At 39.4% G+C, this 22,701-nt stretch overlaps 2 protein-coding genes and 1 long non-coding RNA gene across 3 annotated transcripts in view; 1 reads left to right on the top strand and 2 right to left on the bottom strand.

Moving 5' to 3' along the window:
- Window positions 1–3,260, top strand: part of LOC131952891 (dynein axonemal heavy chain 12) — a 57,212-nt gene extending 53,952 nt beyond the window's left edge. The window contains exons 69-73 of the mRNA XM_059315822.1: window positions 148–251; window positions 1,279–1,483; window positions 1,748–1,885; window positions 2,141–2,232; window positions 2,629–3,260. Of these exons, the coding sequence (XP_059171805.1) occupies window positions 148–251; window positions 1,279–1,483; window positions 1,748–1,885; window positions 2,141–2,232; window positions 2,629–2,893 (804 nt within the window). The 3' untranslated portion in view covers window positions 2,894–3,260. The remainder of the gene's footprint in view (window positions 1–147; window positions 252–1,278; window positions 1,484–1,747; window positions 1,886–2,140; window positions 2,233–2,628) is intronic.
- Window positions 3,261–6,884: 3,624 nt separating this feature from the next.
- LOC131952889 (G-protein coupled receptor 61) lies at window positions 6,885–12,436 on the bottom strand. The gene is made up of 3 exons (XM_059315819.1): window positions 12,125–12,436; window positions 8,652–8,866; window positions 6,885–8,043 (listed from the first exon to the last, which is right to left on the bottom strand). Exons 1-3 carry the CDS (start codon window positions 12,434–12,436, stop codon window positions 6,885–6,887), a joined length of 1,686 nt encoding a protein of 561 aa, XP_059171802.1.
- Window positions 12,437–12,491: 55 nt separating this feature from the next.
- On the bottom strand, window positions 12,492–16,404 carry LOC131952879 (uncharacterized). Its single transcript, XR_009388576.1, has 3 exons — window positions 16,303–16,404; window positions 14,112–14,171; window positions 12,492–12,594 (listed from the first exon to the last, which is right to left on the bottom strand). It is a non-coding gene; the product is annotated as an uncharacterized LOC131952879 (long non-coding RNA).
- Window positions 16,405–22,701: the final 6,297 nt, after the last annotated feature.

The following is a 22,701-nucleotide window of genomic DNA, read 5'->3' as shown; positions in this document are numbered from 1 at the left end:
GGGCAAGGTACATAACTCTTGGCAAGGTACATAACTCCTGGGGCAATGTAAGTAACTATGGGCGAGATACATAACTCTGGGCAAGGTACAAGCACTGTTTAAAGAACAAACTGATTGGTTAACTGATATCTGTATCCCATCTGACAGCTTCCCAAAGATTTTGATATAGAAGCAGCTATTCACAAGTATCCTGTTACCTATGGAGAAAGCATGAACACTGTCTTGGTGCAGGAAATGGAGAGATTTAACAGGTAAGGGGAGAAAGGCTTGAAATTAAGTTCAAACAGCGAAATGTCATAGGTATGTATATAGAGCTGTGAGTGGTGAATTGAAAAATTAAACAGGAAAATGACAGGAATAAATTCTACACCTCCAGCAGTTCTCCCTTTATTCTCTGTGTGGTTCACATGTGGCCTGTAATGAGCCTGTTACTTTCAGGTTGCTGGATGTTATCCGCATATATTGCTGGCCTGTCATGAGCCTGTTACTTTCAGATTGCTGGATGTTATCCACACATATTGCCGGCCTGTAATGAGCTTGTTACTTTCAGGTTGCTGGATGTTATCCGCATATATTGCTGGCCTGTCATGAGCCTGTTACTTTCAGGTTGCTGGATGTTATCCGCATATATTGCTGGCATGTCATGAGCCTGTTACTTTCAGATTGCTGGATGTTATCCACACATATTGCTGACCTGTCATGAGCCTGTTACTTTCAGGTTGCTGGATGTTATCCGTACATATTGCTGGCCTGTAATGAGCCTGTTACTTTCAGGTTGCTGGATGTTATCCGTACATATTGCTGGCCTGTAATGAGCCTGTTACTTTCAGGTTGCTGGATGTTATCCGTACATATTGCTGGCCTGTAATGAGCCTGTTACTTTCAGATTGCTGGATGTTATCCGCATATATTGCTGGCCTGTCATGAGCTTGTTACTTTCAGGTTGCTGGATGTTATCCGCATATATTGCTGGCCTGTCATGAGCCTGTTACTTTCAGGTTGCTGGATGTTATCCACACATATTGCTGGCATGTCATGAGCCTGTTACTTTCAGGTTGCTGGATGTTATCCGTACATATTGCTGGCCTGTCATGAGCCTGTTACTTTCAGGTTGCTGGATGTTATCCACACATATTGCTGGCATGTCATGAGCCTGTTACTTTCAGGTTGCTGGATGTTATCCGTACATATTGCTGGCCTGTCATGAGCCTGTTACTTTCAGGTTGCTGGATGTTATCCGCATATATTGCTGGCCTGTCATGAGCCTGTTACTTTCAGGTTGCTGGTCATCATCCGCTCCAGCCTCATCAACGTCCAGAAAGCCCTGAAAGGTCTGGTGGTCATGTCTGCTGACCTTGAGAGTCTGGCCTCCAGTCTGATGCTGGGCAAGCAGCCGGCCATGTGGGCCAAACGTTCCTACCCGTCCCTTAAACCACTGGCCAGCTATGTCAACGACTTCCTCGATAGACTGGGATTCCTGGAGGTAGGAGTTGTAGGATTCTTTTAGATCATTGAAATTTCTGGAGCTAGGTTTTAGGATTCTTTTAGATCATTGAAATTTCTGGAGCTAGGCTTTAGGATTCTTTTAGATCATTGAAATTTCTTGAGGTAGGTTTTAGGATTCTTATAAAGATTGAAATATCTTGGGGTAGGAGTTTTAGGATTCTTATAAAGATTGAAATATCTTGTGGTAGGAGTTTTAGGATTCTTATAAAGATTCTAACAATAGAATACATTATTTTCACAGAAATGGTACAATGAAGGAAAACCTCAGGACTTTTGGGTCTCTGGGTTCTTTTTCACTCAAGCCTTTTTGACAGGGGTCATGCAGAACTATGCCAGAAAATACACCATTCCCATTGACAAACTTGCCTTTGATTTTGAGGTAAATTTTAAAGGCCAACATATAAACTGTTTTTATTGTTTTTTCTAATATGATAATAGATCTAAGCATTAAATCTGAACTGTGTAAAGAAAATAGACCTGAACTTTTAAGTTTTTTATTTGTCCAATTACATTTTATACAGGCATAGATATTTACTTTAGTAAAATTGAAAACAATGATCATTATATAATAGCTAGGTAAAACTAGCATCATTGATTGATGGATTAGACACATGTTATAAATATCTGTTTCCAGTTGTTGCCTCACGATCGTATGCCTAAAGCTCCAGATGATGGCGCCTACATTTATGGACTCTTTTTAGATGGAGCTCGATGGAGTAGAGAAGAGTAAATATCTTTTAGCTTAAATTGGGAATTTATCTTTCTACTTATATGTATATATATGTATGTGTTTATTTTTTTTAATTTCTGTATTAAATATGTATATATAGAGAGAAACAGTGGGAGATTAATATACACATACATATTTATATATATATATAAATATTTTTTTTTTTACTTAATTTATTTATTTATGTATTTAAATTATAATTTATTTATTTAAATCTATAAATAAATTACTACTACCTTAAAGGTCTGCCCAGATCACTAGTGTACATTCACATATATGCAAGCTTGTGAAAACTAGGGCTAAAGGTTTGGGGATAATTGAACAATTTATTCCATAACTGTATCTCTTTATTTTCTATTGCTTTAAAACTTGATTGGTTGACTTTGCCCCAGGGGTTGCCTGGAAGAACAGAAGCCCAGGGTGTTGTTTGAGCCTATCCCAATCATTTGGCTCAAGCCTAAATACAGCGAGGAAATCGACCGCAGTGCCAAGCGCTACATGTGCCCCATCTACAAGACATCAGAACGTAAAGGTGTCTTGTCCACCACCGGACACTCCACCAACTTCGTCATCGCCATCTACCTGTCTGCAGGTAAGATGCCTGTCCAGCATTGGATAAAGCGCTCATGTGCGGCTCTTTGTCAGACAGACAACTAAATGTTGTCTATGTCAATACTAATTTTTCAGTTTCTTCAGTTCTATAGCAAATATTAGTTTTACTATCATGCTAACTTTAAAGTCTAAGAGTGTGGATTAAATTAGCTATTTTTAAACCCTTCAAACAGAAATTGTGTATATACTGAACAAGAGAATACATTAAACTTATTATACTCATTATTTTATCTGTTGAAAAGTGCAATGTAAAATGCTGATGGCACAGTGCAATGCTGATTTTAATCATTTACAATTTCTAAACCAAATTTTTAAAATGTTATTTTACCCCTGTAAAGAATTTTACAACATAAGCCTGAAATTATGTATTATATTTATTATATCATGATTAATTAATTTGCCCCTAATATGTTTTACCCATGAATGTTTATGATCCTAATGGATTAATAAAAAAATTTTTTACACATTGTTTACATCTTTGTTTTGTATTTTACTTTTGAATGTTTCCATTCTTTAAAATATTTACTTAGATCACAATGTCTGTCTTTAGCAAATTTTGTAACTCAGATGTGACCCTTGATGCAATGATTTTGTCTAAACTCTGCACACACATTAGGTTCCTAATGTAAGGAAATTTTCAATCTATTAACTATTGTTAGAAATTTACTTAGAGATTATTATATTAAACAACAAAAGGGGAGATAACAAAATCAATTAGCACTTCAACTATCAGATGGGTGAGCTACCATCACTCATGTTTTCATTAATGAGAATCAACATGAACTGATCGAGTTTTTAAACAAACAATTTTAGACATATGGTTGTCGTCTTAGTTAAAATTAAACGAATTATAAATTAATATGGTTCTAAGTGTTTTTATTTTTACAATATTTGAATAATAAAAAAAGGGAAGAGAAGGAAAAAAAAAACCTTAAAAAATAATCTTTTAAATACACTTGCTCTATTTAATGAAAACATCGGTTGCTGAAAAGTGTAAGAGTGAGTTTTCATGAGCAACGAATCAATTTATCAATTGTTACAACTGTTTTGAAGGGGATGAACAGGCATATTTACAAATTTGAACACTGGGTATCTTTTTAACCTTTTGTAGACCAAATCTAGATCTATTTGGCTCTAAAAAAAATATTGTGTAAAATGTGGATTATCAAGGACAGGACAAAACGTGAAGTATCAGTGAACACCTAGTATGACCTCCCTTATTAGAAAGTATTTTCCCAGTTGTCTTTCTTGGATTTTTCAACGCAGTTTTTTTAGCAAAATATTTATCTTAATGGTTGAGGCATGTAGGCTAAATCTATGAGGATAATTATGGAAATAACATGCTACCGATAAAATTAGTTTTTTAAAAGTATTCCATCCTATATGGACTAACCTAGACGAGTTAACTAGGCGATTATGTATCTAATGATAATTCATTATTGTAAGGTTCAAAGCTTTACTCAATTTTATTTGTTCTACAATGAAATTATAAGCTAGGGGTGAAGCACGGTAATAAGAATAAAAGAGCGGTGACTATGCAATCTGCATAGTGATCACGTGATTAAAAATCTTTATCTGTGATGACGTCAGATAGTCCTAACATCGGTCGGGCCGCCATTATCTTGATGTGTAAACACCCAGGCAACGAAATGTTCCGGAACTAGTCACTGAACGCCGGGGAAAAAAACATTTCCCGCCGGACAAATTTGTTTCTAGCGGGACTGGACAACACAACGATTTATCTCTCAACGGTCAGCGGGCGTGGGTCGTATCAGCGCTGGTTGTTTGACTTAGGGGGGTCGAGGTCCATTCATTACGTCACATTCCTGGGTGGGGGTTGAACTTATGTGACGAGGTATGACTGAGGAAACGGAAAGGGGGGGGGGAAGTATTGTGATGTTACACTTGCATTTTTAAAAGTAGTTTTTAGATTGACATTTAGGCTAGCAGTACTTTCTCAAAGACAATATTATGGAAACTGTACTAAAAATAGTTCAACGAACCTGATTTTGACCCGGGTTTGTTAGTTTCCCATAGGCTTTTCAAAAGTGATAAATGATGTTTTCACTTTCAATACCTTTGATAAACATCATCACAAAAGTTCGATTCCCTCCCCCCCCCCCCCATATCCTAGGCGTGTAACTATAGACACCCCCTACCCCCACCCTTTGTTTCCGTTTATCATTTAAAAGATTTTAAAAACACAAATAACCGTCTAAAAATACCTAATTTGTTTCGTCCATGAAGCTAAATACAGAAATCTCCGTCATCTATCGGTGCTTAGACCCGACCGGTTTTGGATATTGATTAAACTCAACTAATTAAGATTTATTAGCTTGACAGCACTTTTTCTCCCCGTCGTTAAAATAACGAACTTGATTTCTATTTTAGATTCCACTTTTAATTTCATTGATGCTGATGGCGGAGATACGACTCAGGGGAGATAATCATACGTTTTTATGATGTGTAAATAATGACGTCATAAAACTTCCGAATACTTTATGTTGTTCACAGTTTGTTTTTCTGGGCTATAGCTATAAAATACATAGATCTATGTCTCCAGCTAGTGTTTGTTTTTGTTTCTAAATGTTTTTAATAATAAAAATATGCTGAAGTGTCACACCAGCGGAAAGGCTAATGGTACTAAAAGGTTGGGATAGGGACATTACGTCATGCACTATATTATAACACTGTTATGCCTACAATGAGCGCGGCACTATTATGTTTTGCTTCAGGGCACTAGAATATGCCCGTAGTATCAGGTTAGTTTACAAGAATAAACCACACGACAGCGCAACAGAAAATAAGAAATATTGATTTGTAAATCTTCTAAACTGGAGAGCGGACGACCTCGCTAGGTCTACGTGATTGCATGCAGCTTCGCTCTTCATGATCAAAAGATCGTTTTCCTCTAATCTGTGAGTGGGGAGTTGGCATATGTTGTCCACATTGCACTCTCCATTCTGAGAGAGGGAGGGAGGGAGGCAATCCTGATTCAGATCATTTTTAAACGGAAGCAATTCTGATTCGGATCACTAAACGGGAAGTAACTCTGATTCGGATCAATTTTTATGAGTTGTTGAACATTAGCCTTGTCGTCTAAAGGGCTAGATCGTTAACGAGAATTTATTTTATCGGTTACAGATATTCTGACTAGCACCGCTACCGTCTACATCTTCTTAAAGAAAATTGATTGGTAAAACAAAATCCGTGCAGTCGGGAATGGGGGGGGGGGGGGGGGGGGGGGGCTGCTCAGGGCTGACTGCATCAAAATTTAGAACTGCAGTGGAACGATGCAGCAGTCTGAACACATAACCAAATCTAAAAATGGAGACAAATTTTAGAAACTTTTATTAAATTAACAGCTGGTATAAAAATCTAGCCAATAAATAAGAAACAACAAATTAGCGAAACAATGTTTAATGTAAACATATAAAACAAATGAGAAGAGCAGCGACCAGCTAGAGAAGAGGTTCAAATGTTTGTTTGTTGTGTCGCGTCACATGAGGAAAATGTGCAGTAAAAAAAAAAAAAAGTTGAATATCTTCTGATTCTTTTCTCAACTACTGCAGCAAAACTGGGCAATGAGCCAGTCTAGCAAGCAGACATTGAACAACCTTGAACTTCAGTGATGAAATCATTACCACCCCCCCCCCCCCCCCTTATATAAACTCTGTTGTCGCTCCAGTGGTCCACAACTGACTAGATTGGACTTGTGCCGTTGTTGTCAAGTCGTATTTGTTTAATACAACCACTCAAAATGTTTTGCTAGTTGTAGGAAGTGTTGGCTCTCTAAAGGTGTTGATGGCGTTTAAAAAAACAGTAATTAATAAACTAAAACGCCCCTTTTTAAAATTGAATTTTTAAGCGAAACGGAAATATTGCGCGTAGAATAAGGCACGTCAACATGTACATATTAAAGGTCGTCTGTTACTATTATCATGCAGTTTTTAAACGCCTTTTACACACAGATCCCCATACACCAACCCCACCCCCGATCTATGGACGACCCTGAAAGAATGTACACCAAGGAATGCTAAACGTGTCCGTTTTGTCTTGGCAGACTTCCCAGTTCCAGGCTGGTCATTTTAGACCCATTTCGCACCGGCGGCGAGTTGGTGACGTCACTGGCCTGCGTCCTCTGAAGAAACTGGTAAAAACTCTCCGCCCCGCCCGGCAGCTCGTCCTCACCCCCCACAATCACCTCGGGGGTCTCGCTGGTGTCCGCGTGCTTCCTCCTGCACGGTATCTGGAACACGATCCAAGCCTCGCCTCGACTGCTGCAGCACAGACATTGACAGCAGCAGCAGAAGTTCCAGAAGGAGTTCCAGAGTCTGAAGAGCTCCTCTCTGATCATCCGGTTCATGCAGCCGTACAGGACCGGGTTCACGGCATAGCTGGCGAAGCTGAGCCAGGTGGTGAGAAGTTCCAGAACTTGCGACGCCGACCTCCCACAGGTGAAGTCGTGTAGCAGACAGGCGAAGTACGGGCCCCAGAGAATGACGTAGGACACTACAATTATCATCAACGTTTTGAAAGCTTTAGAGTGGCTTGGTCTAGTTTTGGATGTGTGAGGCTGGTTGTGTAGTGGGATGTGGGCTGACGTGATGTTTAATGCTGATGATGATGTCTGTTCTCGACCAGCCGTTCTACTGGTGTGGTAGGAATCAGCTTTCCTACCCGCGCAATTTAGTTTCAGTTTGTTAGCTTTATCTATGTCAAGCCGACCTTTTGTCGGCTTCCGCTCCTCGTCGTTATCATTATTGTTACAAGAATTAGCCGACATTGTGTCCGTTATCTCCGCTGTTCGTATCCCAGAATCCTCTATTGAGAGACGCCGGAAATAAATCTGATTATTCAAAATGGCTTCCGAACCGTTTGCTGAAACATCCTGCACGTTGACGCGAGGTGTCTCACGGGGCAATGGATTGCCGTGGTTGTTTTGCGCATGCGTAATCGCGAAGATCCGATCGTCCATATTCACGCGTGTCACAGGATCACAAGAAGGTCCTGATTGGCTAGGGGAAATCACCGTTGCTGCCTTTTTAGCCACACGGAATATGCCTGCGTACATTGTCAGTAAAATGACGGTAGGAATAAGAAACGAAACGAGAAATATGATGGCGACGAATGCCTTGTCGCCCGTGTTTTCTGCTTGCAGGTAAAAGGAGCACATTCTTCTTGACGGGCGATACCTGAAAATACATGTTAACATTGTATACCCTTTAAATTTAACACATGTACTAGTTTATTGATGCTGCATCTAAACGTATATACACTTCTAAACAATTTATTGTTTACTTCTATATAAACCTGTAAAATGGTAATGAGAGGATGGGACCCAAGGGATAGAGCGCTAGATTGTAAACCCGAAAGTTTCTAGTTCGAATCCGGGTTCAAGTCGGTTGAACGTCCCTGAATCCACTCAGCTCTGATGGGTACCCACTTATGTTAGGGAAAGTAAAGGCGGCTGGGCATAGTGCTGACCACACCTTCCTTTCATATGCCGAGTTCAAGAAACATATGAGCTTTACATTTGCCAACTGGATCGCTTGGTCTAAAGATGATTCTTTTATATATATATATATATATATATATATATATATATATATATATATATATATATATATATATATATATATATATATATATATATATATATATATATATATATATATATATATATATATATATATATATATATATATGGCGACATGGTGGTTTCGCCCGTGTCACAAACATTAACCTTTAAACAATTGACACCCCAAAAAACTTACCTGTAGTAAATGACACCTTAACTTACCTGTAAGAATTGACGCCCAGCAAAGGAAACATGGCCGCCACTAGGCTGGTGACCCAGACCCCCGTGACTGTGATGAGGTACAGGCAGGGGGTGGCGTGGCCGGCGTGGTGCATGGGCAGGGAGATGGTGTAGTAGCGCTCTATCGAGATGACCGACAACGACAACACCGACGACACCATCACACACGTGTTGAGGAAGCCGCTCGCCTCACATGCCTGGGGTGGGAGGAAAATGTTCGTCACTGACAAAAATGTCTATTTATTTTATTTTTTATCCCTCTCTTTGATTAGAGGATGCGTTGGTCACTTTCTTCCTGCTAAGTGGCGCCACTAGGTCCGGTGCCACCCCCTACCCCCTCCTAAAATGTAGCATTTTCGGCTTTGTATCACCCGACTGTTATATTATTTTTCTGGGTAAAACATTGTTTTCAAAGTAAATTTTATGATTTTTCGAGTTGGTGTCACCAAATGAGTACCGCCCCCCACCCCCGCATTGTGCCGTTGCTGATCCTGCTTACTCCATGGCGATTGATCCCTTTTTATAAAAATCAAACAATAGCATAAGTTCAGAGAATCTGTGAATATCTCAACATGCCCATCATGACAGAGTTTACGCCTCAAAGATATCTCTGGACAAATCCTGGTTTAGTCAGGAATGTACAGCAGAAAGACTGGTTGACATGGCCTACTCACCCCATAAACCAACATTAGCTGACAAAAGAAGCAGGTCAATCACCCAATAGAACAATAAGTTACGTCCAGAATTTCAGGTGCTTGTTAGGTAGGACCTAATTTGGCCTCTGGTGACAGTGGTTTTAAAGCATTTCTACGTTAGGGGAGGGATGAGACCATCTACCCTGAGTACGATCACCGCCTCTCCCCCGTCCCACAGGCGAAATGGAAAAAATATTAAATGTATATATACACTATTTACTTTAACCAATGTCTTCCACTACCTCACCCCCCCCCCCCCCCCACCCCACTTCCGAACGAAATAGAATTATACAAAATATACAAAATATATACTTTAACCAGTGTACACCCCCTCCCCTCCGTAAGATTCAAGTGCCCCCGGGAGAAAAAATGTCGAAAAGAAAGATAAACTCGGACGAAGTTGAATGTGAAGTGGGATTCATCCCGGGGTTGATCATCTGATACATTATCCATCTAAACATTTTTATCATCGATAACTTGTAATCTCATCTAAGAGAACTCATGTGAAAAGCCTATATGCGACTGAATGTTAGTGTTACCGCGCTAGATTGTATGTGGCTAGGAACTCGATCAAATATTGCGACATTGTAATCTACCACTCGATGCTTGAATGACGCACGTAAACATCTGACACAGTTGTGTAGGTATAGGATGTCTGACAACAAATCTGCCATGAAATCAGATTCCAAGATCTGTAAGCTGGCAGTGAAATGTCAACGAGCCAGCCGAGGTAGGCCTCAGCGGCCGTCACTGACATTAGTTTGTGGTTATGCAAGTCGGGATCAATACACAACCAGACATGTAGGGAAAATGTGATTTAATTTGTGGGGGTATCGATTGTGGATGGGTCGGTGGGGGGGGGGGGGGGGGGGGGCACTGGTCAGATACGGTGGCTTGTGTTGGTGTAATGGTGTCATCTCAAGTACATACATACTGGTGTATGGTGTCATCTCAATATCATATTGAGGAATGGTGTCACATCAACAATATTTTGTTGTATGAGGGAATTTTGTAATCTTGACCACATATGGGGTGTAGTTTTTAAATACCCAAGGGGTCTTTATTTCAAATGAGTCAATTCTCTTGGTCATTTATATTTGGTATAGGACCTAAGATCTGTACCGATAGACGGCAATAGGGTCTAAGATCTGTACCGATAGACGGCAATAGTGTCTAAGGTCTGTACCGATAGACGGCAATAGGGTCTAAGATCTGTACCGATAGACGGCAATAGTGTCTAAGATCTGTACCGATAGACGGCAATAGGGTCTAAGATCTGTACCGATAGACGGCAATAAGGTCTAAGATCTGTACCGATAGACGGCAATAAGGTCTAAGATCTGTACCGATAGACGGCAATAGGGTCTAAGATCTGTACCGATAGACGGCAATAGGGTCTAAGATATGTACCAATAGACGGCAATAGGATCTAAGATCTATACCAATAGACGGCAATAGGGTCTAAGATCTATACCAATAGACGGCAATAGGGTCTAAGATCTGTACCAATAGACGGCAATAGGGTCTAAGAACTGTACCGATAGACGGCAATAGGGTCTAAGATATGTACCGATAGACAGCAATAGGGTCTAAGATCTGTACCGATAGACGGCAATAGTGTCTAAGATATGTACCGATAGACGGCAATAGGGTCTAAGATCTGTACCGATAGACGGCAATAGGGTCTAAGATCTGTACCGATAGACGGCAATAGTGTCTAAGATCTGTACCGATAGACGGCAATAGGGTCTAAGATCTATACCAATAGACGGCAATAGGGTCTAAGATCTATACCAATAGACGGCAATAGGGTCTAAGATCTATACCAATAGACGGCAATAGGGTCTAAGATCTATACCAATAGACGGCAATAGGGTCTAAGATCTGTACCAATAGACGGCAATAGGGTCTAAGAACTGTACCGATAGACGGCAATAGGGTCTAAGATATGTACCGATAGACGGCAATAGGATCTAAGATCTGTACCGATAGACGGCAATAGGGTCTAAGATCTATACCAATAGACGGCAATAGGGTCTAAGATCTATACCAATAGACGGCAATAGGGTCTAAGATCTATACCAATAGACGGCAATAGGGTCTAAGATCTATACCAATAGACGGCAATAGGGTCTAAGATCTGTACCAATAGACGGCAATAGGGTCTAAGGTCTGTACTGATAGACGGCAATAGTGTCTAAGATATGTAGACGGCAATAGGGTCTAAGATCTGTACCGATAGACGGCAATAGGGTCTAAGATCTGTACAGAGAGACGGGAATAGAATCTAAGAACTGTACCGACTTGGTCTAAGATCAACAATGACGTTACAGGATGAGTGAGAGAAAAACAAGGTTTCTATATTACACGTCAAAAATGTTTCTGTATAATATATGAACGATGTAATTTCAACCAAATATTGATGTTTGATGGTGAAACAATGACACCTTGATGTTGTAGGTGATAGTTTTGTTATAAGACAATAATTGTAAAGATTTGAAATCGATACAGATAATAGCTGTGGCGGGAAGTAGAAAAGTGATATGGGAGGTTTTACTTACTTTTGTAAAGTTATTTGGCCAATATGGTTTCAGTGTGGGAAGGCCAGTATGGTTTTAATGTAGTGTGGACAATGTGGTTTTAATGTAGGGTGGACAATGTGGTTTTAATGTAGGGTGGACAGTGTGGTTTTAATATAGTGTGGCCAGTATGAGGGTTTTAATGTAAGGTGGCCAACACATGGACCTAGTTTTTACTTACTGCTGGCCCGAGGCCATCTTCCCCCAAGACAAATGTCACGGCCGACATGGGCATGGCCGTGACTGAGGCCACCAGGTCCACACAGCACAAGTTGATGACGAAGATGTTGGCCATGGAGGCCCGCAGCTGGGGTGTGATGAGAATGACGATGACGATCCAAAGGTTCCCGTGGAAGGAGAGGAACACGAGCGCCGCCATGATGAACACTGCGAATATCTCTGTCGGCTGCGTGGTCGTCTGGTTGCCCAGCAACTGGCTGCTGTTGTCTAGAGCCGAGAGGTTGGCTAGAGGGGTTGTCAGGTTGATGATCATAATAATGTATAGCCCGGTTCTGGTGGCGTCACGGGAATATCAGGTTTGTATCGGTATTTGGGCCGACCTTTTAGTCAATTGATTTGTTAAATGTTTGGATCGAATAGGTTTACACACAATAAAGAAATTCACTTCTGCCATTTCTAACACTTGCACATCTGAAAGGGTAAAAAAATCTGGTTAAATATAGACATAATTGTCTTGATTTACATTTATTTGACCTAAGCTATGTTGTTATGTTAATAAATAATATAAAGAAGAAAGATAACACCACTTGTCTGATGAAAGATTCAGTGGGCTTTGAACTGTATTGTGTTATTTCACGTATTCACTTATTCCTTTGTGGCCCCTGGGGAACAAATGGCTGAAGTATTGTGTTAGAAACCCTCCAAAAAGAATTATTTACTTTAATTTATAATGATGCGACCCAAATTCTATAATGAGCGCCAACAGTCGTGTATTTCAATTATAGGGGTGGTATTTATATAATGGTGGTAAATAAATTCCATTTCGTTGGGGGGGGGGGGGCGGTTGACTTCCTTCGGGGGGGGGGGGGGGTGGAGCACCCCCGAAGAGATGCCTGGAAGAAACTCTGGTCCTGAGTATTAAAAAAGGTGCCGCCACCACTAAGATTACCACCAGTTATGGTAGCACCACGTCTAAGATCGACACTTAACCAGAAATGATGTTACCAGATCTAAAATTATTACAAGTCTCACCACTGGTAAGCGTACGATTTTCACCATAAGTAGTGTCACCATTAGTGTCGTGTCACCATCATCAATGTCACCATTAATAATATTTTTACAGCCTAGTGAATAAAATTAACGGTTATTTTGGTCAAAAGTTAAGTTTAGTGTTTAATATCCACAACTGTGACACTTTTATCAGAATAAAAATTTTAAAAGCCCACCAAAACAACGCCTCTATAGGCATCTCTTTTGTTTCAGCTTTCTTTCTTTACTGGTGAATAAATTAAATAGATTAAATAGCGTGAATTGTTTTGTTCCGCTAAATCAATTTGACATAAAAAGATTTACATTTTATTCATGAGAATCGAATACAAAATTCCGGGAACAGAATGTGGCCAGCTTGTGCGGCAGATCGCGTTACCATGGTTACTTGCTAACCTTTTTGTAGAGCGGTGAAGCGACAAAGTGAAGTCTTAATCAAGCTAAAGGGAGAGAACTAAGAGCCGACTGCGTGTACATGGGTCGTCAGCAGGAAGATTTAAATTGCTAAAGGGAAATAATTTGTTAAGTACATAGCTATTTTGAAAAATCTATTAGAATGGCATAGCTAATATGGGACTACGTGTAAGAAAGATCCAAATTAAGGATATATCTTAAGTAGGGCACCTTGTAAAAAAAAAGACTTTCATGAATAGCTAATATAGAGAAACGTATAGTGTAAGGAAGATGTTTATGAATGTCATAATTAATGATTAATTAGAATCTTGGAAATTCTCCAATAGGAAAATATAATATCATATTAATAAAAAATTTTGTTGGTATTTTTGAATAATTAGCGAATGATTGTAGGGTTATTGTTAAATATAGGGTCAGAACAGGCTACGGGTTAGAGTTAAGTATAGAGTTATTTCCCTTTACAAGGGGTCAGGTCAGTGATGCCGTTAAAATGCTGACGTACAAATAATTACCGAAACTGGTGTTACCTCTGTCCAAGAACGGATGTTGAATATTCATCGTGTCTGGCATGTCTTGCCTGGCGCCACCTGGTGTGTGGGGAAAAAAAAGATTAATGTTAATTATTCAGTGGCCGGAGCTCCGGTCATTGGGTGGTCAGATGATCTCCAGGTTTAACATCTGTCACGGTCAGTTTATCTGGCCAACTGCCATTTTCTTCCCTCCAGGGGTTCCGTTTGTACTTAGGGCATGACTTTCTTTAGTGGTTTTTGACGCCATTGTTTTATGTGAGGTCTGGTCTTAAATGATGACGTGGGATGATGGAAGTTTGATCAGTGGGAAAATCATTTAAAACGATGTCGTTCATAGACCATCAATAATCTTTACAATATGTTGTCCCCTAATTAGGGTTCGTCTAGAAATGAAGACACGTTTTGTAATGTCGTTTTTTACCCACACCCATATGATCTTATCCCCACACGCCAACACAAAAAGCCAGACCCACACGCTTACACACACACACACACACACTCACAAAGATATCGCGAAGTTCTCGCCACCGCCTCCTTACACATCCCAATTTGATCACAATATTCTAACGAAAATGAACACGATTTTCATAATTTTTTTGTGTTTAAAAAAGGCTGCGTCATACTTTCTTGAACCCCCACCCTCCCTACACTAAGGTCTTGACTTACTCCCCCAGAAGCCTTTGCGTCATTCATGGGCGTCATTCAGAACTCAGTTACATTTTTAAATGATGTCTTAAACAGGATGTTTTAAACGTGATGTTTTAAGCGTGATGTTTTAAACATGTTTTAAACTTGATATTTTAAACGTGATGTTTTAAGCGTAATTTTTTGAACATGATGTTTGAAACATGATATTTTAACCGTGATATTTTAAACGTGATATTTTAAACATTATACTTTAAACATGATATTTTGAAAAAAAAAATTTTTGATGATATTTTAAACATGATGTCTTAAACATGATGTTTTAAGCATGATATTTTAAACATTATATTTTAAACATGATATTTTAAACATGATATTTTGAAAAATATTTTTAAAAATGATATTTTATACATGATGTTTGAAACACAGTGACATCTTGTAATCACCAACCATTGTGTTGCTGTCAATCTTTTAAAGAAACTGTTTAAAACTCTTTCCACACACAAACAACCGTACTCACAGACCAGCGATTATCCAGCATCGTACACCACACACATTATTTAAACCACATCTAATCGTTCCTATCGTAATTAACATCGTAAATTGATTCTTAATTGAAACAAGCAGATCGAAAAGATACTGAATAAAGGCATTACGTATTTATTTGCCAAGCACTTAATACACATTTAACAGATACAATTTATTCACGGTGGGAAGATATAAGTTAGTCTATAGTGGCTTCGATACTGACTGCAGTGACAAATTGTATCGATATTACAATTAAAAGCTACGCTGCGATACTTACATACAATGATTCATAAAGCTTTTAAGCCTTCTTCTATGTGTATCGATATCATTCGAGCAATGAACATTATTGATGTCATTGATGACAAAACATTCGTCGAACCAGTTCTAAAAATAGAGTTTTAAGTCACTTTAAAAATACTTTAAAACTATAGCTGTCTCATTAGCTGTCTAATTAACGTATAAAACTTTACCAGTCTTTAAAAGAATCTTAAAAGGGGGCTTAACAATAACACAGTAGGACGTCCATAGAGTCCGCCCAGCCTACACAACTATCTAAATCCACCTTAAAGGTGAATGGCGCTATACTATCACACACACACGCACACACAAACGCACGCACACACTCACACTTAGGTAATTTACTTTATTTCCCTTATATTTATTTATTGCGCTTAACTAGGTCTTTATACTAGAGTAGTGCATGTATAAAATGCTAACCTTTTACTTAATAATTATTGTTTGCTTAAGTAATTGGGATTGTTCTAATATTATATCTGAATAAATGAATCTCTAAAACATAAAGCACATCTCTACATAATTGGGTTCTGCATGATGCCCCCCCCCCCCCCCCTAGTTGCCACGCCTTTAATTTAGCACCCTCTGAGCATTTTACAAAGGCAAATACACAGAGAAAAACAACAACAAAAACATTCAAATCTAATAACCGACAACGATCAAAAGCATACGAGTAGCAATTAAAAGTATAAATAGATAAGATAATAAAGGCCAACCTTACCCGTTTCTTCTCTAAGGACCGATGTACGTAACGACGGAAGACGCCATTCCCCCACACTGTCTTGCTGTCATCCTACCAGGATCTCGAGACATCCCCATCAATGGCGCTACATGTCGACATGCTCATTAGTCGAACGTCTGCAACAATCACGGCTCGTCTCTCCCCGACCCTGGAGGTATCTGTCCCCCTCACGTGTCGCAGGCACTGTCGCCAAGACGACGCGCGGCTGGAACTCTTCCGTGTCGGCATCAAAAGCCAATCACGTGATACTAGATCAGCCCTTCATGTAAGGATTTCATAACTCTATGGGTTCCAACCTTAACACCTGTCTCCAGGTATAGACCTACCTCTCCGTGTTAACAGAGGAAGTTTAAGTGAGGTCTGCGAGAAATGCATGATTAAGTGAGGGGAGGGGAGGGGGGTCAAAAAGCTTTTCAGATTATCACCCGGACACTTTTCATGACAACAGTACAACTCGCAGCTGCTCTGGAGTAATTTATCAATCTTTTTTTTCAGTGAGAGTTCGGCTTCTTGTTTGACTGTCCAGTTTCTTGTTTGACTGTCCGACTTCTTGTTTAATTGTTCGACATCTTGTCGCAATGTCCGGCTTGTATTTTCAACGCAATGCATTTAGTTTTGAACGAATGAAAAAAAAATGCCCTAGGCTCGTTTTTGTTTTTTGGAGAATGAAATAAAACAGCAAGGAGAACAAAGCATTTTTATTAGATCCTTGTCTGATCTTTTGGTACCTCAACATTATGAACCAACAGATGATAATGTATGTTTATCATGGCTATTCTTTAAGCCCTGCTTGTATCAAATTATATTTAGTGTCTGTACGTTGTTTCAACTTTTTACATTCTCGCTTGATGTGTTACTCTGTTGTAATGAAAAGAAGATGTATGATTTAATTCTGTATGAGTAGAATTTAGCAACATGTATGACTGCTTGTTCTTATAAATGTATCTAAACATGTCAAATTAACATTTTTTTTTAAAATACCCCACCCCTTCTCTTCCCCACCCCTTCTCACCCCCCCACCCACACATCCGTACACCATTGATGTCCATCAATAAAAAAAATCAATGTTCACCCCCTCCCTTCCCCCCACCCACGGGGTTGTAATCACCTAACGACCTGGTCTAATCATTACCTCCCGACGGTAGGGCGAGCCCCTGCTGTCGTCAAGTCATTCCAGCTAATGTAGGCTGGTTGTAACCCGATGCTGAGTCAACTCAGACCACGGCAAGAAAACATCAGGACATCACGGTACGTGGTCAGGAGATCACGATACGTGACTCTGTCCATCAGGGAACTCATTTAGGACATTGACCTTCGACAGGACAAGGCCGCAGGAATATATTACATGTAAATGTATGTATGTATATATATATATATATATATATATATATATATATATATATATATATATATATATATATATATATATATATATATATATACTAGCCGTCCCGGCCAGGCCCTGCTCTGGCTTCTGTGAAAAACCCTTCTGTTAAAGACCATCACCTGTGTGTTTAGTAATCATCATAAACCCGGCATTGCCCACCCAAACCACAACCAACCAAAACCAAAACAACAAAACGCAAACATAACGCTAACACAATTACAAATACAAACGAAAACAAAAACTTACAACAAACCAACCACAACCACAAACACCAATACGAACACAAAGAAAAAAGCAAACGAAAACAAACCAAATCCAAACACAAAACCAACCACAAACACAAACCCAAAGAAAAAAACAAACGAAAAAGCAAACGAAAACAAACGAAATACAAACGCAAAACCAACCACAAACCCAAAGAAAAAAACACAAAAGAAAAAACAAACGAAAACAAACCAAATCCAAACGCAAAACCAACCTCAAACACAAATACAAACACAAACCCAATGAAAATAAAACACAAACGAAAACGAAAAAAGAAAGAACAAAAACGAACCAAATCAAAACGCAACCACTAACGCAAACCCAACCTAAACACAAAGAAAACACTAACGCGAATATAAACGCAAAGTGCTCACGGGGCTGAATCGCCTACTTCAACTTAATAAACGACTATAGTACCCCAACTTATTCATAGTCTTTTGCACTCACTTTAATGAACGTAGGCGCGAAACCGAACACGGGAGGCCCGGGACCCCAAAAAGCACCCTGTCTGGGCGCCAGAGGACGCACCATGACGTCACCGCCTGATTGAACTTAGTAAACGCCTATAGTGCATAACTTATTTATAGTCTTTTGAACTCACGCGAACGTAGATACCATAGCGTACACCGGAAGGCCCGGGGCGCCAAATAGCACCCTGTCGGGGTGCCGGAGGACGCCCGGATTTGATTCACTTAAAGACTATAGTAACCTTTCTTATCCATAGTCTATCGCACTGTTTAAAACAAAATTATGCAGCATAGCGCTCACATGATAGCCCAGGGGGCCAAATCAAACCGTGCAGGGGCGCCGGCGGACGCGCCTGTTTCAATTTAGTGAACAAAAATGATAATACTCCAAGCTTATCCGTAAATGGAAAGAAATAAACGTATATGATTTGTAGGACCTGGCTTATTAAATGTTATTGATTTAAAAAAAAAAAAAATAATAATTATTGAACAGTATGTTCAGTGTATAGAATAAATAAAAGGCAGTGTTAAAAATACCTAACGACATTGCACTTAATCAATCCCCGCTAATTGTGTAATTATTTTTTTTTTCTTAACACCAAAAACAAAGTAATAAAATGTTAATTCTCTCTTCTTAAGGATTTATTTTTCATTAAAGGGAAGTAACTTTGCAGTCAATACATTTCCGACACAATTTTAGAAATTTTATAAACGTCGATACACTTTTTAAAAATTTTATGTCTTGTTCATAATTGAAAATTATTCTTCTAAGTAAATAGAATGAAAATTGTTTTTAAAGACTTTCAATGGTAATTTTTTGACTCGTAAATTTAGACTTTGAGCACGATAAAAAATCTAACTCTTAAATCCGTAGAACTGTCAACGACAAACTTTTTTTTTTTTGCCACACGTTACAGAACTGAGCTTTATATATTAGATATATATATATATATATATATATATATATATATATGTATGCCCAACACAAGTAAAGTTCTTCCATTAGGCAGATGAAGCAGAGTTCAATTTAACATCGGCATAGTCAGCGATATACCTAGCCGCCAACGTAAGTAAGGTACCCATCAGAGCTGAGTGGACTTAGGCAAGTTCAACTCCCGCAAGTCCGAACCAAGATCTGAACTAGAGACCTTCAGGCTAGCAACCAAACGCTCTACCATTCAGCCAGGCCGTCCCACATGCCCCCTTGATGCTGAGTATATTTTGGTTTTTTTTTTAGTAATTGATGGGGGGGGGTTATTCCAAAAACTGAAGGGTACCAAAGTGTACAATACCTAGAATTAGCCTAAATGTCTACAATCCCAACTTAAGCTTGACAGAGTCCACCGTAACAACGGTAGAATTCATCTTTGTTCGTGCATGTGTATAGAGAGCGGGTGGGGTGGGGGAGTGTGTAACTGTAACTGATAGTTGATTTTTTTATGGAAAAGAGGACGCACGGCCTCCATATGGAAAAACAATGATTGGATAATTACTACTATCTTTGCCGTGGCGAACGTACAATACCTCCTGTATGTGACGTAGCGATACTAATTTTAACCGCGTCCTCACCAGCCCCGCCTCACCGATACCAACATGACGTCTACTAAATGACCGCGCCGCGCCGGAGCTTTTTAAAGTTCACTCAAACAAAATAAATAACTGTTAACTGATTATTCCAGACCAGCGGTTGGCGCTGATTAAATACAGCTGGTCAAATTCAATTTCAAGTATCGATCTAGTATAGTCATACTTCAAGTTATCTGGTTGAATCGTCAGTGCAACGAAGTAGCGATACCCGCTTCATTGGGTATCGAGTCTCAAAATATCGCGTGCGGTGGTTTGAAACTAAGTATCCGATTTAAATTTGACGCACCAATTAATTTAATCAATTTTATCTCGTAGCCGTTCGTGCCATATCTAAGTCTTCATTAATACGCGAGATAAAAAAATAATTTGACATTTTAATTGCCAATGTAAGCAGAAATTTATACTTAAATTCTGCTGACGACTTTGTGATTATATTTTAGCACGAAACACTTTTAGAAACAGCCTACAATTGTTGGTGGGAAAAAATAGATCAAAGAAAAAACATAAGCCTACATGGAAGAAAGGTTCGGTCATTACAAATACCGTTGACAATAAAAGTCAGTAAAACTTAAAGTACCGCATTACGGGGGAATCAGGTAATTTACGTACCTACCTCATTTGTACTGAGCTACCTATTTTAGTTTGACCTACCTAATGCATGGTGACAAACCTATTTCAAGTTGACCCATCGAATTAATATTGAGCTATCTTGTTCATTTTGACCGACGTAATTCTTAATGACCTTCCTATTTAGTGTTGACCAACCCAATTCACGTTCAACTACCTCATTCAAATGACCCGCCCAATTCATGTTACCTACACAAACCATGTGACCCACCCAATCAGTGTTTCTTCCAGATTTTTTTTCTCTGGGGGGGGGGGGGGGGGGGGGGCACTGGATATTTTCGGGGAGGCGGACAACATTCTCCGGGGTGGAGTATATGTTTTCTATATTAATTCCATTTCGAAGAGATGCCTGGAAGAAACACTGCACCCAATTCATGTTGACTTAGAGTCCGTGTACTTATCTCGACCATAAGTCAGTGTATCCAGTTCGACCATAGGCCAGTAGACCGTAGGTCAGTATATACAGCTCGGCCTTTAAGCCAGTAGGCCATTCAACTGTCCCTCAGCTCTATAGAAAAACTCTATATTTGTCTAACTAACTGATTGAAAGTGTAACTCGAATTACTTGATCAAAAACCTTTTATTCACGATTTCTAGATAATAACGAAATGGGTTTGACATTTCTTTAATTTTTTTTAAAATCTGGTTAATGTAAAAATGCCATCGGAAACTTGAGCCAGTATTGTGAGACGAGCGCTTGAAATTTGAGGATGTTCTGAGTTAATGGACAGTCGGAAATAAAGCATTGGATAGAACTTGGGCGGAGCTACCGTGTCACGTGTTCAATCAAGGTCACTCTACTCATTTTCTTCTAGTCGGGAATTGTATGTCCTAGATTTTGTATCGACTGATTATGTCGCAAGGATTTTCGTTAATTTAAAAAAAAAGTGTTGCTAAAGATGTAGATTTTTTTTTTCAATTTGCTGCTTTATAATTTTGTAGAATACCTTTTGCAGCATTTTTTTTTATTGCTAAAAGCTTTGGCATTAAGTTTTTGAATCTTGGTAAAGATATACTTTACATTGTTGCGTCAAATGGTTTTGCCGACCATTCCTATCAAGTAGGCTATAAGCTGTAGATCGGTATAATTATAATATTTTTCCCCAGCAGAGTTTCTTCCAGGCATCTCTTCGTGGGGGGGGGGGGGGGGGGTTCAAAGTCCCCCCCCCCCCCGAACGAAATGAAGTTTATATAATTTATATAGAAAATATATACTTTTAACAGTGTCCGCCCCCCCCCCTCTCCGAAGAAAGTCTACTGCCCCCCCCACCCCCGAAAATTTCAAGTGCCCCCCCCCCCCCCAGAGAAAAAAGTCTGGAAGAAACACTGTTCCCCCGATGCGCTAATATGCCAGAGTTGCGTGCCTAGACGGACAGCTGCACTGCAATACTCTCTTCTCACCGGAAGGTTCTCACTCATGTAGAATCCCACTTAACCGAGAGCAGTGCGTAATGTGGGGGTGGGGAGGTGGAGGGGTCATAGCCTGGGATGAAAATGGGAACGCAGGAGATGAGATGTCAACAGAAACGACATGAAGGTGAAGGACATCTTGTTTAAAAATAGAACAAACCATAACCTATGAAGGAAAAGTAACGACTTTGTATATGCGTTACATTCTTAGCATATTTTTATTATGTTAAAACTGAACTGAAAAAAAGAAAATGTGATTCATTTATCGAACAAACTCTCAATGTATACGTCAGCACATAATTATTGTGTGTATTTGATTCTTTTGACGACTTGAGGAGGAGTTATGTTTCAGCAGGTTGGCTTCTTCTGTTTGATCTACATAGGCCTTACACTTAAAAATTACACAACCCAAGCAGCCGGTGATTTCAAATTAAAATTTGATTTTTAATTTTATACAATTATCTAAGAGAATTCTAGAATAAATTTATATTTCGTTTAGACTGTATGTTAATTATAATAAACTATCTCATTCCCTGACAACCTGATCATACTTCGGTCGGGCCATGTCATTCCAACACACATACCCCCGCCCCCCCCCCCACCCCCACCTCAATTAGCGTAAACAGGACAACGTGA

Source organism: Physella acuta, unplaced genomic scaffold (genome assembly GCF_028476545.2).
Source record: "Physella acuta isolate Inbredline_101_S28 unplaced genomic scaffold, ASM2847654v3 ptg000893l, whole genome shotgun sequence".
Classification (NCBI taxonomy): Eukaryota; Metazoa; Mollusca; class Gastropoda; family Physidae; genus Physella; species Physella acuta.
Note: the sequence above shows the minus strand (reverse complement) of the source record. Positions and strands in the feature narration are given on the sequence as shown.

Coding starts and splice junctions, on each gene's coding strand:
- LOC131952889 (XM_059315819.1), bottom strand. CDS start 12,436: ATGATCATCAACCTGACAACCCCTCTAGCCAACCTCTCGGCTCTAGAC. Junction 8,867..12,124: donor AAGATGGCCTCGGGCCAGCA/GTAAGTAAAAAC, acceptor CTCCCACCCCAG/GCATGTGAGGCGAGCGGCTT. Junction 8,044..8,651: donor CTGGGCGTCAATTCTTACAG/GTAAGTTAAGGT, acceptor ATGTATTTTCAG/GTATCGCCCGTCAAGAAGAA.